Genomic DNA, 13,799 nt, shown 5'->3' on the forward strand with positions numbered 1-13,799 from the left:
TCCAAACTTTCTTTTAGTTGTGCGTGGGTAATGACAAAAAAATTCTAGTAGTACGTGAATGCAACATTCTGGTTAAATTTTCCTTTAAAATAAAAATGTCCATTCATTCATAGTCTATCCTCCATCTTTTACGCTTTTTCCACGCTATGACGGAATAGTGCTGGGAGTCTAGAAGATATGTTTCAAAGAACTCCATAACGCTTTGATCATGTTTTAATCAATACCATGAGGAAATTAATGATGTTATTGACACGTCACTTGTGTAGTTAGATTTTATGCTAAGATCGAATTTTGCTGACAATGTGTAACATATTTCAAAATTAGATACAGCATGTTTTTTTTTTAAAGTTATCCCATGAGGAAAATAAAGTTTATGTACACTTCATGTATGCTCTGCTCGATGCATTTACTCGTACTTGAATGTATCAATAGAGACACAACACAACGGTGTTCATTGACTGTAATGCACATCTCTGTGAACAGTGAAGAACTGGATGAACAGGTTCTACGCTGATGCTGGTATTAAGGCATAAACACATCGTGTGTTGTTTTTTGGTTTTTTTTGCCTGAATAAACTAGGGTTATAGAAGAACAATGGACACAGCTTGTCACTATCAACCAGACTTATTTTCTTGTCTCGGAGACATGTTTCCAACCCAAGGCAGGGCACTTGGTAAAAAATAGCATCAGCAGCAGTCTAGCCAGCCTTCAAATCAAAAAGTGAACAGTGTTCACACATTCTTGCAGTTCTGCAGTTTCTCCTGGCAAGCTACTTAAATGAAGCGCTCAAGATTTGGCTTGACCCTGTCTGGCACGGAGGCTTCAACTGCCTTATGAAATGAAAATGCAGGCACACACCTTGACAAACATCTGCTATCCAGATTCATAGTTGCTCTCAGTTAGAGTCCAGCAGACTGTCCAGCTTTCCACCTGTATAGACTTCAGTAGCCTAAATTCAGTCACATATAAAATTTGCCTAAAAAGTCAAACAAAACTTTATTACTGGCTTTGACACATTTTGACTAATAACATATGAAAGAGTTGGTTGCTCTATGCTCAGTTAGTACAGTGTATGAGCATTAGCATGTATACATTTTTTTCATTTCAGTTTTTTTTTTTGTCATTTTGCAGTATTACCAATGGATATTTTTTTTAATCAACCAGTCATGAATTACATGCAAGACTCTACTTCACAGTTGTCTAAATATCTCAAACGTATTTAAAAAAAAAATCCCCAAATTTGTTCATGAATGTTATGTAATATGTACCATGCATTTTTTCAGTATCATGAATGTTTACTTATTCCATTTGCGAGTATTAGAATTTATTATGTACATCAAAGCGCTATCTTGCAAAGTGCAAACCAAACCATAGCTTGCGTTCTGCAGCAGGCAAAGTCCACCCAGTCCAGCTGAAACTCGACGCAATTAATGGCACCAAGTACAACCTGTTTAGAATATGCACACAACGTGCATGACATTCTTGGCTTGCAACACACCCACCTCGTCATGAGATACAAATTGACGCAATACAATGTTATGCTAGCCAATGCAAGAGACGCATCTTAGTAAAAATAACTATGCTCAGTATGTACTAATAAATGGCTGTATTTTACAGTGCAGAACTGATATACAAATGTAGTTTTTTTTTAAAGAAATATTATAGTTTTCTTTTATTTATTATTTTATTTTCTAGTTATTAGATTAAAAAATAAAAATAAAAAAAATAAAAAACGTAAACTACAGTACTGTAGTCAGGCAGGCTTTGTAAATCAAGAGCCCCCTCTGGTGGCTATTTGAACTTCTACACTCCAGTGTGTGTCGTGTTGACTATAAGGGCTAACTACTGTAGTGAGCCCATTTGAACTCTTGCTGACCAAAACAGCAGCACCTACAGATGAAAGCTAACAGGAGCTCAAATTAAAATGTGGAGATAATACTGCATGTTGTAAAATGGGTTTTGTGTTCTGTATTTCTGATCTTTGATTATAGAAACTAACAAGGATACACATTTCAGTAGTTGCTCCACAATGTGCCATCATGTTCATGAAATCCCTGCCCTTGGTTGCCCCTAGACCCCTACGATGTAGTTTTAAAATGCGTCAAAGGTAGACGGATGACGCGCGCTTTAATATGGAAAATGGCAGTGGATGTTGCTGGTGATGAATCTCTTGACGACACTCCGAGCGGAATTGCTCGTGCGAGATTCACACAGCCGAGAAGTGACATTTTATGATAATGTCGGCGACGCTTTTATATTTGTTATCAGCTGTTTCACCATGTGGAGCGTGTTCTTTTTTGCTTTTCTGGCTCACTTATCCTTGAGCGGGGTTTTTAAATCAAGAATTACGGCTGAAGAAAACCGTGAAGCTCACGCCAAAATTGGTAAATATTGCTAACTTTTGTTAAGCTATATTCTCATTTGTTGTCCTTAAAAACAACTCCGCTAAATTACGACTTCATGTTGCTTTATACATATGTGTCTACATTTTAATTATGAATTATATTCGGTTTTTGTCAGCCACAAAATACTCCGCTGCTCATTCGTGTCTGGTGTCGCGCAATGTCTTTCAGATGCACTTCATTCCATTCTGACTGATTATGAGATTCTGCCAATATCAGACCTTCAGTTGCACTCTGTGAGGAAGAGGGACGTGCACCCCTTATCCCACCTGGAGCGCATGGTTAAATTCAGAGCCTTGCAGAGGTGCACAAGGAGCAATCAAACGCCAACATTTGTCTCATATTCTTGTCATTTTATGGTGGGATTCGAGTTTTGTTGCTTTACTAAACCGTACACACTGAGCAAGCCGCCGTAGAATTGTTTCAACGTAATGAGCATACGTAGAAAAGACGTCACATTTGGATGCATATTGCATCAGACTGTTTTAATTTCGTCAACGTCATTTTAACACTGAGGTAAAGCTAGCCGCCTTTTCTTTTTACGCGGTCAAGTCAGCCGCACTTCATTTTTTCTGTTCGCCCTTTTGTAGGATTTACGGTAATGTGCTCGAAGAGACGCTGGCACGGAGAACGACATCCGGTTTTCAAAATAAAAGATAGTTTTTCAAAAATAAAATGCATTTCAAACGCAGTTTAAAAGATGGTTGTTTTTATTATTATTATTAACAGTTTAAAAATGTTTCACTATAACGCAGTACCAATTCACATTTTACTGAGAATGCACTCTTGTGAGGTGATATTGGGCAATAACATTCATATGTACAATATTAAGTTAATTTAAAATGAAGGAAAGGTTGAAATGGAGAAAAAAAGAGGTGTGTGTCATTGAGCGGACATGCCACTATGAGCCAGTACTAATTTGGGGTCAATAGGTCACATGACCTAGAAGCTATTAAGCAAAAATGCTAATATTTATTTAAAAAAATATTAAAAATAAGTGGAGGTCTAAAATTAAAAAAATATGGTGTGCATCATCTATCAGACATGCCACAATGATGCAGCATTGGTTTGAGGTCAATAGGTCACATGGCCTTGGAGCTATTGAGCTCAGAAGCTAATATTTACAGATATAGAGAAAAAAAAATGTTAAAAATGAGTGGTCTATATTGATACCCAGCTGAAAGATGGCTCTTTAAGATGATTCGTTTGCTATTTAGCTTTAGCCTACCCCATTATAGTCTTACCTTGGAGCAAATGCAGAAATACTTATTTTTCTTGGAGGTATTTAGCTGGGGTGAGGCCATCCAACTGTGTAATCCATTGAAGACATCGCTCTACTTTGTGGCTTTCTTACGTATGATTTACACTATCTGGGCACATCACTTCACTATTTTGTTTGTTGGAGGTCCACAGCTTGCTGGAATTTTGGTTGTCAAATGTTTTGTGGATGGATTTTACATTGGATTTCATTGAATTGCGTCATTAGATTGTGCAAGTCAAATGTGACGTGTATGTATGTTTTCTGTGTTCTTTGCAGAAATTTCAAGCTCTACTTGACCACCAGCACATACCTTTTCAGTGACAACTTCAAAGCTGTGTTTGTCGATAAACTCGGAAGGAAGGAGAACTTCAACGTTCAGCGTCAGAACTATTTCACGGGGCATGTGGTCGGTGAGTTGACGTGAAATCACCTGACCTGCATGTTTGTTGACCAGTTTGTATGGTCAAAACATGTAGTACTTTACCAGTCCAGTCAGTGATACTTTTATTTTGTCGTCTTATTGTTTTGTTTTAACTTTTAACAAATCTATACTATACCATGTTTTTTTGTATTGTAACAGGAACTTTATTTCCAAATCTAATGCTCTTTGGTTTTCAGGTGACGAGAACTCTCGCGTGCAGGCGCACATCGATGGAGATGAGTTTTCAGCTCGTATTCTAAGTGATGGAGCAGAGTACAACGTAGAAGTAAGGAGACAAATCGTTTTTGTTTGCATATAGAATGAATCATAATTTAGTTGAAATCACTCTGTTGTTGGATGCTTCTGGTTTGATTGTGAGGAAAGGAGAAACAGGAAGCAGTTAAAGATGCAATGGAACTTCCGGCATTGAACAACCTTTTGTGTTGTTCATCAACCTCACATTTGCTTATATTTGGAAATGATTTTCCTCATTGGACAGTTTACCAAAACAAAATCAGTCAGAGAACCAGTTTGGTTCCTCTCAATGTACTTAAATACATCATATTTTCATAACCTCTACTATACTATACATCAACTTAAAAATGGAGAACAAAAAGGATGTTAAGTCTGCAACAAACATGAATCAATAACTTCAAAGAAATTGAACGTCTGGTTGATGATCAATATGTCAATGAAAAATCTATTTTGGGTTCTGACGGAAATAAAAATAATTCATTGCATAGTCAAATTCTGGCTATCATAAAACCTTTATTAATTTTACAGGCAGCTTTCCTGTGACATTTTCACAACTATCACCCATGCTTAATTTAACCACTGTATACTCACTGTTAACTTGAACAAATGTGGAATTGTTGTCAACTAAACGACATTTTGATGAGCAGCTACAACAGAGATGTGCTCACCTAAGTGCAATTTTTTTTTATGTCTTTCAAATGTCTTCCACAGTTCTTCACCTCAATTGTTTTGTCCATTTTTGACAGCCCTTATGGAGGTTTACAAACAACCCTGACGATGACAGGTTGCTGGTGTATCGCTCAGAAGACATCAAGAATCTGAGCCGCATAGCATCTCCAAAAGTGTGCGCTTACCTGCACGCCAAGGACCTGCTGCCTGAGATAACGGACGAGATAAACGGTGCGTCCGCTTTGACTTGTCTCTCATATTTATAGCCTCAAACGTACGCACATGATGACGTGTTTTAGTTGCTGGTTCGGAAAAGCAGGGAAGAAAAAGAGTAGGACGACAACAAAAGTCTGGAAGAGGCTCTGGTCGGTGGAGAAAAGGGCATAGGTGTCAGATAAGATTCTTGTGCTGTCACTTTAATAAAAGCCTTCTTTACACATACACAATTATGATTAGGAATAATTATCCCTTCCTCTCTGTGCTTCAGTAAAATTTTGCCAAAGGGTGAGTTATGAAACTCAGCCACTACTTCTTAAATCTGTTTCAAATATCTGACATCATAAGGGACCAAAGATTTTGAATATGAATAGTGCACTTTTGAGCTTCAGAGCCTCACAAGCCCTAAAACTCCTCCCGGCTCCCCAATGGTCCATCACAGACTGTAGAAAGAAGAAATGAACTCTGAACTTGGTTGACACCTGTCAGAGAAGTGTTAATATAACAATTTTAGAGTGGTGCTCATTCTCAGTATCATATTGAGTGTTGCTTGGATTCTAGCCATGAATTTCACCTCTCAATACGAAATATGATGCTTAATGTAATGCATTCAAATTTCTGTTCGCTCTGTCTTGAAGAGCTCCCTGAGAAAGTGAAGTTGTGGAAAATGACATCGTTTACATTTTAACTCTTTTACTGGCAAAACGTTATAAAAAAATAATAAAAAACCTCTGCAGTGCCAGCCGATTTCGAGCATTTTCACTCATCTTTAAAGGCAAACAAAATATTGTGTGCTATGACTACGTAAACATGGTGGATACTATATGAAAGATTGGATTCCATTCTTTCATTAGAAAATAATTCTACCTAATTCCGTTCTTTAGTAATCACCATGTGAAAATAGATCATTTGAGTGACACCAAACAAAAATTGGAAAAAAAAAGAAAAGCTTTTTGTCAAGACACGTTTTCGGCAAAACAGTGACCACGACACTAATATTTTTTTGTTTTTGTGATGCCCTGTGAATTAGAATAGTGTGACAAACGTTTTATTCACGTCATCCTTGATAACGTTGTATTTCCTAAGATTCGCCATGTTTTCGTGTAATTTCATACACAGGTGAACATTGAAAAGTGATCAAATGTTGTCATCTGCCGGCCATAGTTTGTGGGTCTTCTTTATTTTATTTTTGTAGGCCCCATTCACAAAGCAACGCTGTATAAGACGTTGCACTGTCCATTGACAAAAACAAAACAAAAACAAAAACAAAAACAAAAACATGGTTGACGTGATTTGACGTTATTGTGTATTTATCCTCATGGCAACTAATCCCTTACTGATGTTTGTTTGAATACGGCAGTGCACATCTGTTTTGTTTTCTATTTATGTCTGGCTAAAACTGCACCTTTCACTTTGCAGATTTCCATTACAAAGAGAAGCGTCGGGTCTACTACGACCACAACAAGAACACCTGCCCCCTGTTGCTGGTCGCAGACTACCGCTTTTTTCGACACATGGGTCACGGAAAAGAGAGCGTCGCGCTCAATTACCTGGTCAGACGCCTACAACTCAGAACCTCTTGTTTAGCCAATAAAATATATTGTAATATTTCTGCTTATGTTTTTCTTGCTTCAGATTGAGCTGATCGATCGAATCGATGACATATTTCGAAATACAGCGTGGGACCACAAATTCAAAGGCTATGGGGTGCAAATACAAGAGGTTTGTGTAGTACACCATGGTGGCACCAAACCGTCTTCACTTTTTTGCTGTGTCACTTCAGGAAGCGACTGACTGGTGGGCTAAAACGGTCCCCTCGTTGAGGCATACATTTAAAGTCATTCACTCTCAGCCATTTTCGCAGAAGCAATCATCATCACCCCCGGCTGTTTTTCTAGATTTTGACTGATATTGCAAGGCCCACAGAATATTGTGTTCCATTGCTATGAATTAAAAAACAAAACAAAACAAAACATGCAACCCATGCAATTAGCATTACAAGGTAGCTAAGTGTCATCATTATGCACAAATATATTTAGAATTGCGAGTAATTGAGCTTTTTTTTTCAACATGGTTGACCTCCTTTGCTCTGCTGCCACCCGCTGGCCGTTTGTGTAATTAAGTACCAATTTCTTCAACCGTCCTTTGCAGTTGAGAGGCTGCATTAAAGCCTTCTGTAGGCTCTAGTTGGGCTGTTCGATTTTTCCAAACAAGAAAATCCCGAATATTGTCTCTTAAACCCGATTTTCCGATAACGATTCCGATTTCTTGGTAAAAATAAAAATAATGTATGTAAAACATTCTAAATTTATGTTAACAAGAGTATGAAAACTAATATTTTATTCTTCATTTAGAACAGATATAAAATTTGTGATTATTTGTGACAGGGGTGTCCAAACTGTTTCATTTGAGGGCCACATACAGAAAATCAGAAGGATGCAAGGGCCACACATCATGTTATGAAGAGAAATTGTGTTTAGTCCTAAAAATTGTACAAATAATTTATCTGTGCTTTTGCATATTTAGAAAAATGCTACAGTATATAAACCAATTTATTTGTAATATGGCAGTAGGGTTATTATAGTTTGGGAATTTTAGTTTAGTTTTGGAAGTTTAGTTTGTTAGTTTCGGTATTTGTATTACTTTTTTTTTTTTTTAAATGTGTATTACTTGTGCGCAATATTTAAAAAATACCATGGGCGCAACGTCATCTTTTGGTGCTTTTCTATTGGCTGCTGCTAGATGAAGTCACTTCTGCGTGACATACTTTCAAACGTCATTATTCCGGTTTATATAAAAAAAAATTAAAAAAAATCTACGAAAAATCACATTTAAAATCATCCCCAAAGCCTCATGCATTAAAATAATTACCAAAGACTAAAACGAAGGACATTTTTGCTATAATTATAGTTAGTTTTAGTTAGTTTTGTAAACATAAAATGTAGTTTCAGTTAGTTTTCGTTTTTTAAAAAGCATTTTCGTTTGTATTTTATTTCGGTAACAATATTGTTTTTTTATTTTTAGTTTTAGTTTTTTCATTAGTTTTAGTTAACTAAATTAACCTTGAATGGCACCTCTTTTTTGATACCCTCCCTTCTTACTTTGACCATCTCCAAACAATTGTGTTTTGTTTATTTTATTTGAACTGAGTCAAATGCCATTTTTAGCATATGTCGCGGGCCACTTAAAAATGGGCGGCAGGCCGCAAATGGCCCCCGGGCCGTAGTTTGGATATCTCTGATTTATGAGTTAACTCTTGAAATCATGTGATTAATTACAATTGAAAAGCTTAAGTGTCTGACACCACGACTAAAAATGTGTTTATTGTCAGATCATCATCCACAAGGAGCCCACGAAACCTCCCCCACGTGGTGCTTTGACCGACTGGACCCACTACAACATGGAGAACAGCCCTGTGCAAGGGGAAGAGGTTTGGAATATAGACAAGCTTATTAATGTAGGTGCAGAGAATGCAATTGTGTTACACAAGGAGCTACAGTACACCGAATAATGAAGTCATTCTTAAATCGTCTGCAGCAATTCAAAGGTGACATAGCCGACAGCGCGTCTACTGTGTGTCTGGCCCACCTGTTCACATACCAGGATTTTGAAAATGGCACCTTGGGCTACGCCTATGTGGGCGGCCTCTGCCCCATACGTAAGGACATTGGGCCTGTTTTGAAAAGCCTGCCATTGAGACATGGTCATGTTTGGTACATTTTTATGACGCTGACTGTGTCCTGTGTTTTTATTTAATATGATTAATATGTGTTTATAGAAACTGTGTGCCTCGATGTGTTTAAAGACGACACTGGACAAAGACTAAAATCTTGTTTGCTTGTACAGCTTTCATAGAACCTGTCAAGATGGTCATTAGATACAATAACATCGGCTTCACCACCACCAAGAATTATGGCAAAACAATCCTGACAAAGGTCAAGATCACCTGTCATAAAATATGAATAAAACACGGTTGATAGCCATGACAAGTTTTGTTGTAATTATATACATTGTTCCCTTTGAGCAAATAAGTTGACGTGAGATTGTTGCATGTTAAAGTTCAGACAATTGCCTAAGGAATATGTGAGTGTTGAGATTCTTTAAGAGGCTTAAATGTACAATATTCAATATGTTACATGTGAGGAAAGGTGTTTCTGGGATGCTAAGAAATGCTGTCGGTAAACTTTCAGTCCTGAGCTGTCTTTACCCTAAACTCAAGTATATGCTTGTCCCATCAGCAGGCATATTTGGTGACTGCTCATGAGCTGGGCCATAATTTCGGAGCCGTGCACGATCCGGACGACGTTCCACACTGCGCTCCCAGTCACGACAAGGGGGGGAAGTTTCTAATGTATGGAATTGCTGGGAGTGGAGACGATGTCAACAACAAGGTACAAACATCATGCTGCTCCTACTTAATCTTGCTGCAACAAACTGTGGCTACTGACTAGGTTGTTTTTTTTTGTCATACAACTGAAGCCATATCTAACTCTATATATCTATATCTATATATATATATATAGAGATAGATATATATAATTTGTATAAATTGCATATAAGTTGGTAAAGCTTGGATGACATCCAATCAAACTGGCAAAACTTGAGGCATTAAAAATGAGTCCAGCTTTGGATGCCACGGAAGGTGTTGAGTCGATTTGTGTGATGCAAAGTGTGAAAGCCGGTTTTAAATGAGCCCCTTTCAGGAATATGTAACAGAAAATGGTGGAGAATTATTAGGACGTTGTTGTTGTTGATACAGAATTCACAAAAACAGCACACAAAAAAAACAAAAACAAAAAAAGAGCACATTTTTGAGCTCATAATTTAATAAGCCAATTAATCCGATTTGAAATTATTCTAATCAGACTGCTAGTGCTGCCCCACTTACAGTCAGTCTACATTAACCCCTCTCCTTTTGCAGTGTTTCTCCAGCTGCAGCAAAATCGCTATTTTAAAGATGCTACGTGCCAGGGTTAAGATGTGCTTCAAGGAGAGGAACCGCAAATCGTGTGGGAACTCCCGAGTGGAAGAAGACGAGGATTGTGACCCCGGTGTAAGTCACCCCAACGATGACGCTTGCTGCTTGTCCAGCTGCAAATTCAAACCAGGTTCCCAGTGCAGGTATGAAATCTGACGTTTAAAAAAAATATTCTTTTGAAACCTGCTCATTGCACTCAAACTCCAAATATTTGACAGTGAATTTATTGTGGTTCCTCTTCATTGTCTGAATGCACACCATTACTTTTACCCCCACAGTGACCGAAATAGCCCGTGCTGCAACAAGTGCAGGTTTAAGCAGGCAGGAACAAGGTGCCAAGAGCCCATCAGTGCCACCTGTAAGGGCATTGCCTTCTGCACAGGTTGGTATGCGCCCCCTGCTGGCCACACAGACACAAACAATTGAATATGAATTTCATTTTATGTTTGTGGGATATGGATGAAGCAGCAGTATCCACCTGTTTTTTTTGTTTTTTGTTTTTTAATCAGTCTCAGGGTCGGACATTTTATCACTTGTCGACTGAAAATGACATCACAGTTGCTCGGTGCTCAGGTCACGTCCAATCACAGTTCAACTGTTTTCTGAGTTTGGTCATGTGACGTTGGCAAGCTGAGCAGTGATTGGTCATTACTTGAGCTCTTAGGAACTCTGACGTCATTTTCAGTCGACGGCAAGTGACAAAATGGCCGCCCCCTGAGATCGATAAAAAACGGACGGATTTTCAAGCAGTATTAACCAACATGCTTTACAAAATATTGTAAAGTAAATGTTTGGGTTGACTCGACTTTTAAGGCTTGTGATCTTCAAGAGAGAAAAAAAAAACATTTCGGTTGTAATACATTTGTGTTTTACCTGAAGGCAACAGCAGTGAGTGTCCTCGCCCGGAAAACGCCGTCGATGACTCTGTTTGTGTGGACAACGGCGTGTGCCGCAAGGGAGAGTGCAACTCGTTCTGTGAGGCCGTTCAGAACCTTCAGTCCTGTGCCTGCAATAGTATGAAATTCATCATAATCACATATTTTCTATTTCTTTTCCTACCCAGTGTGAGCTTGTGCGCTTACCATTGAAGCAAATGACGAGTTATTCCACTCTCATCTATGCAGCAATAGCGGATTCTTGCAAAGTGTGCTGTCGGACGAAAGATGGCACCTGCGCACCCTTTGTCCAGAGCAATGGCAACTTCCTTTTCCTACAAAGAGGGAAACCTTGCACTGTGGGGTTCTGCGATGAGAATGTGAGTGTGGAAAACGTACACTCGAGACGTGACACTGTTACGTTCCGATTGATTTTATGATGGTGTTGATATTTTTGCAGGGGAAATGCATGAAGCAGGTGCAGGATTTTATTAAGCGTTTCTGGGACTTCATTGGCAAACTGGACATCAACACATTTGGTAAGTCATCATACAACCACGTGGAAAGCAGGAATATTTTTACTTGGGTTTTTTTTTTTTTTTTTTACGTGTGATTAATGTCACCCCTTACTTGGAAAGCCTGTATTGGGGAAATTCCAGTCGCAAGGCAGCAGACACGCCCACGTCAAAATTTAGCAGCAATAAATTGAATAATGATGCATATATTTGTGGAGACTGGGGTCAAGTTGTATTTTACAGTTTTAAAAATGTGCAGAATTTCACAAGTTTACTTCATGTTAAAGATTAGATAGCTCTCAATATTAAAAGAAAAATGCACCGAGCTGTCACCGAAGTCTTACAAATTCAATTATGCCATCTCCTGGCAGGTAAATATCAAAAATCAATACCATACTCGTTCCTTATAGTACAGTAGATCTTTTGATTTTTAGCTCCATTTTATGAATTATGAAGTTTTGTATCAATGACTAAAAGATACAGCCATATTTCTATTGGTTTAACATTTGTTCCCACTTATGTTAACAAGTGTATGAAAAATATTTTATTGTATATTTTATTGTACATTTAGAACTGATATAAAATTTGTGATTAATTAACGATTGAAGTCATGCAATTATGATTTCAATTTTCAATTGCCTGACACCCCTACTTTATATAAATTTTTTTGTGTCTAAATGTCTCCCCATTAGGGAAGTTCCTGGCGGATAACATTGTGGGTTCTGTTGTCGTGTTCTCGCTCATCTTCTGGATCCCTCTTAGTATTCTCGTTCACGGCGTGGTAAGAACCTAATTTTAATTCTACCAGCAGAGTTAAACTGTTACAAATATCTGACCTTATGTTCTCTTACAGGACAAGAATCTCGACCTGCTGTATGAGCAGAACGCAATGTCGCCGTTCCGACCTGTGAATGTAAGTGTATCTTTGCTTACAAACATGCTCCCCATGTGCATTGTGAAAGTTCCTTTTGAAGAATTCTGTGGCGATCCCAACCAAGAAAATGGCCGTCCTGCTTGGTGGAAATGGTCCGGAGCCCCTAAGGTGACATGGTAGAGAGAGAAAAAAAACAAAAAAACTTTGCGTGCCCTCGCAAAAAACTTTGCGTTCCTTCGCAAAGATTGCGTTCCCTCTCGAACGCAGTTATTTTTTTCGTCTACCATGTCACACCTTAGCTGCGCCGTAAACACTTCCGGGTCATCTTCCATGTGAACAAAAGCGACGTGTAAACAAAGCAGTGGAAAAATACATGCTCCATCCTAATCGCTTTGGGAAAGCTTTCCCACTGTTTTGTTTCATGTTTACAAACGTTCCGTCCTCGTCGCTTTTGTTCACATGGAAGATGACCCGGAAGTGTTTACGGCGCAGCTAAGGTGACATGGTAGGCGAAAAAAATAACTTTCTTTCTCTCTCTCTCTCTCTCTCTCTCTCTCTCTCTCTCTCTCTCTCTCTCTCTCTCTCTCTCTCTCTCTCTCTCTCTCTCGCTCTCGCTCTCGCTCTCGCTCTCGCTCCCTCTCCCTCTCCCTCTCCCTCTCCAGCAAGAAAACCTGAACATCATCCAGTCTCCTCAGCCTCCCCCTTCCTCCTCCTCCGACGGCCCGACCACGTCCTTACCGCGGCCCCGCCAGGCGTGGGCCGCCACCGTCTCGCACCCGGCCCCCGGCCCAAGCTACGTGCCCACGCCGGACTGCGGCAGTGGAAGTGGGCTGCGGACGGCCACCATCCAGGAGGACAACAGCAGCGACTCTCACGCGGGAGAGGAGGCGGGCCGGGCCGACGACTTCCCAACCGCAGGAGCCCACTTGTTGACTACTACTTCGAGGATCTGAGCGAGCAGAACCTGTCGTGCCGGCGCCCCAAAAGGCAGAAGTGCTTTTATGCCAAAGAGACTCAATGCTAAGCCCAATTGTTGTGTAACTATGACCTAACAATGACCTAAATCTTACTATCAAGGATCCAATAAATTCTCAATTGACTTTCCATTCTCTTCTCAAGATGAACCACCTCCCATTCAAGTGTCATTTCCTTGTTCACCGTACCTCAAAAGCATTTCCGACTGTTGTAAAAAGCAATATGGAACTAATTGGGAATTAGTCAAATTTGAGATTGGTAAGTATTTGAGGAAATTTGGTTGCTTACAAGCTAAATTTAGACGTGCTGAGGAGATAAATATTATGGCTGGAATTTTCCAGTTGCTCCAGAAAAGACC

The 13,799-nt window shown here is 39.1% G+C and overlaps 1 protein-coding gene and 1 long non-coding RNA gene across 6 annotated transcripts; one reads left to right on the plus strand and one right to left on the minus strand.

Annotated features, from left to right (window-relative positions):
• Positions 1–2,149: 2,149 nt before the first annotated feature.
• On the plus strand, positions 2,150–13,600 carry LOC144031406 (disintegrin and metalloproteinase domain-containing protein 17-like). Of its 4 annotated transcripts, none has more exons than XM_077538523.1 (19): positions 2,150–2,384; positions 2,574–2,706; positions 3,940–4,073; positions 4,282–4,370; positions 5,086–5,239; positions 6,644–6,777; positions 6,860–6,946; positions 8,556–8,681; positions 8,762–8,882; positions 9,071–9,159; positions 9,463–9,615; positions 10,146–10,345; positions 10,481–10,584; positions 11,082–11,216; positions 11,327–11,457; positions 11,538–11,616; positions 12,285–12,373; positions 12,446–12,505; positions 13,129–13,600. In XM_077538523.1, exons 1-19 carry the CDS (start codon positions 2,150–2,152, stop codon positions 13,417–13,419), a joined length of 2,544 nt encoding a protein of 847 aa, XP_077394649.1. In that variant the 3' UTR covers positions 13,420–13,600. The 4 variants fall into 4 exon arrangements, with proteins under 4 accessions (XP_077394649.1, XP_077394650.1, XP_077394652.1 ...); XM_077538524.1 differs by having other exon boundaries at positions 9,466–9,615; XM_077538526.1 differs by having other exon boundaries at positions 2,574–2,638.
• On the minus strand, positions 10,411–12,778 carry LOC144031413 (uncharacterized). 2 transcript variants are annotated; one of them, XR_013287527.1, is made up of 4 exons: positions 12,526–12,778; positions 11,285–11,412; positions 11,076–11,208; positions 10,411–10,599 (listed from the first exon to the last, which is right to left on the minus strand). It is a non-coding gene; the product is annotated as an uncharacterized LOC144031413 (long non-coding RNA). The 2 variants fall into 2 exon arrangements; XR_013287528.1 differs by having other exon boundaries at positions 10,411–10,602.
• Positions 13,601–13,799: the final 199 nt, after the last annotated feature.

Source organism: Festucalex cinctus, chromosome 12, assembly GCF_051991245.1.
Source record: "Festucalex cinctus isolate MCC-2025b chromosome 12, RoL_Fcin_1.0, whole genome shotgun sequence".
Taxonomy (NCBI): Eukaryota; Metazoa; Chordata; class Actinopteri; order Syngnathiformes; family Syngnathidae; genus Festucalex; species Festucalex cinctus.

Coding starts and splice junctions, on each gene's coding strand:
- LOC144031406 (XM_077538523.1), top strand. CDS start 2,150: ATGTTGCTGGTGATGAATCTCTTGACGACACTCCGAGCGGAATTGCTC. Junction 5,240..6,643: donor GATAACGGACGAGATAAACG/GTGCGTCCGCTT, acceptor TTCACTTTGCAG/ATTTCCATTACAAAGAGAAG. Junction 10,346..10,480: donor AAACCAGGTTCCCAGTGCAG/GTATGAAATCTG, acceptor TTACCCCCACAG/TGACCGAAATAGCCCGTGCT.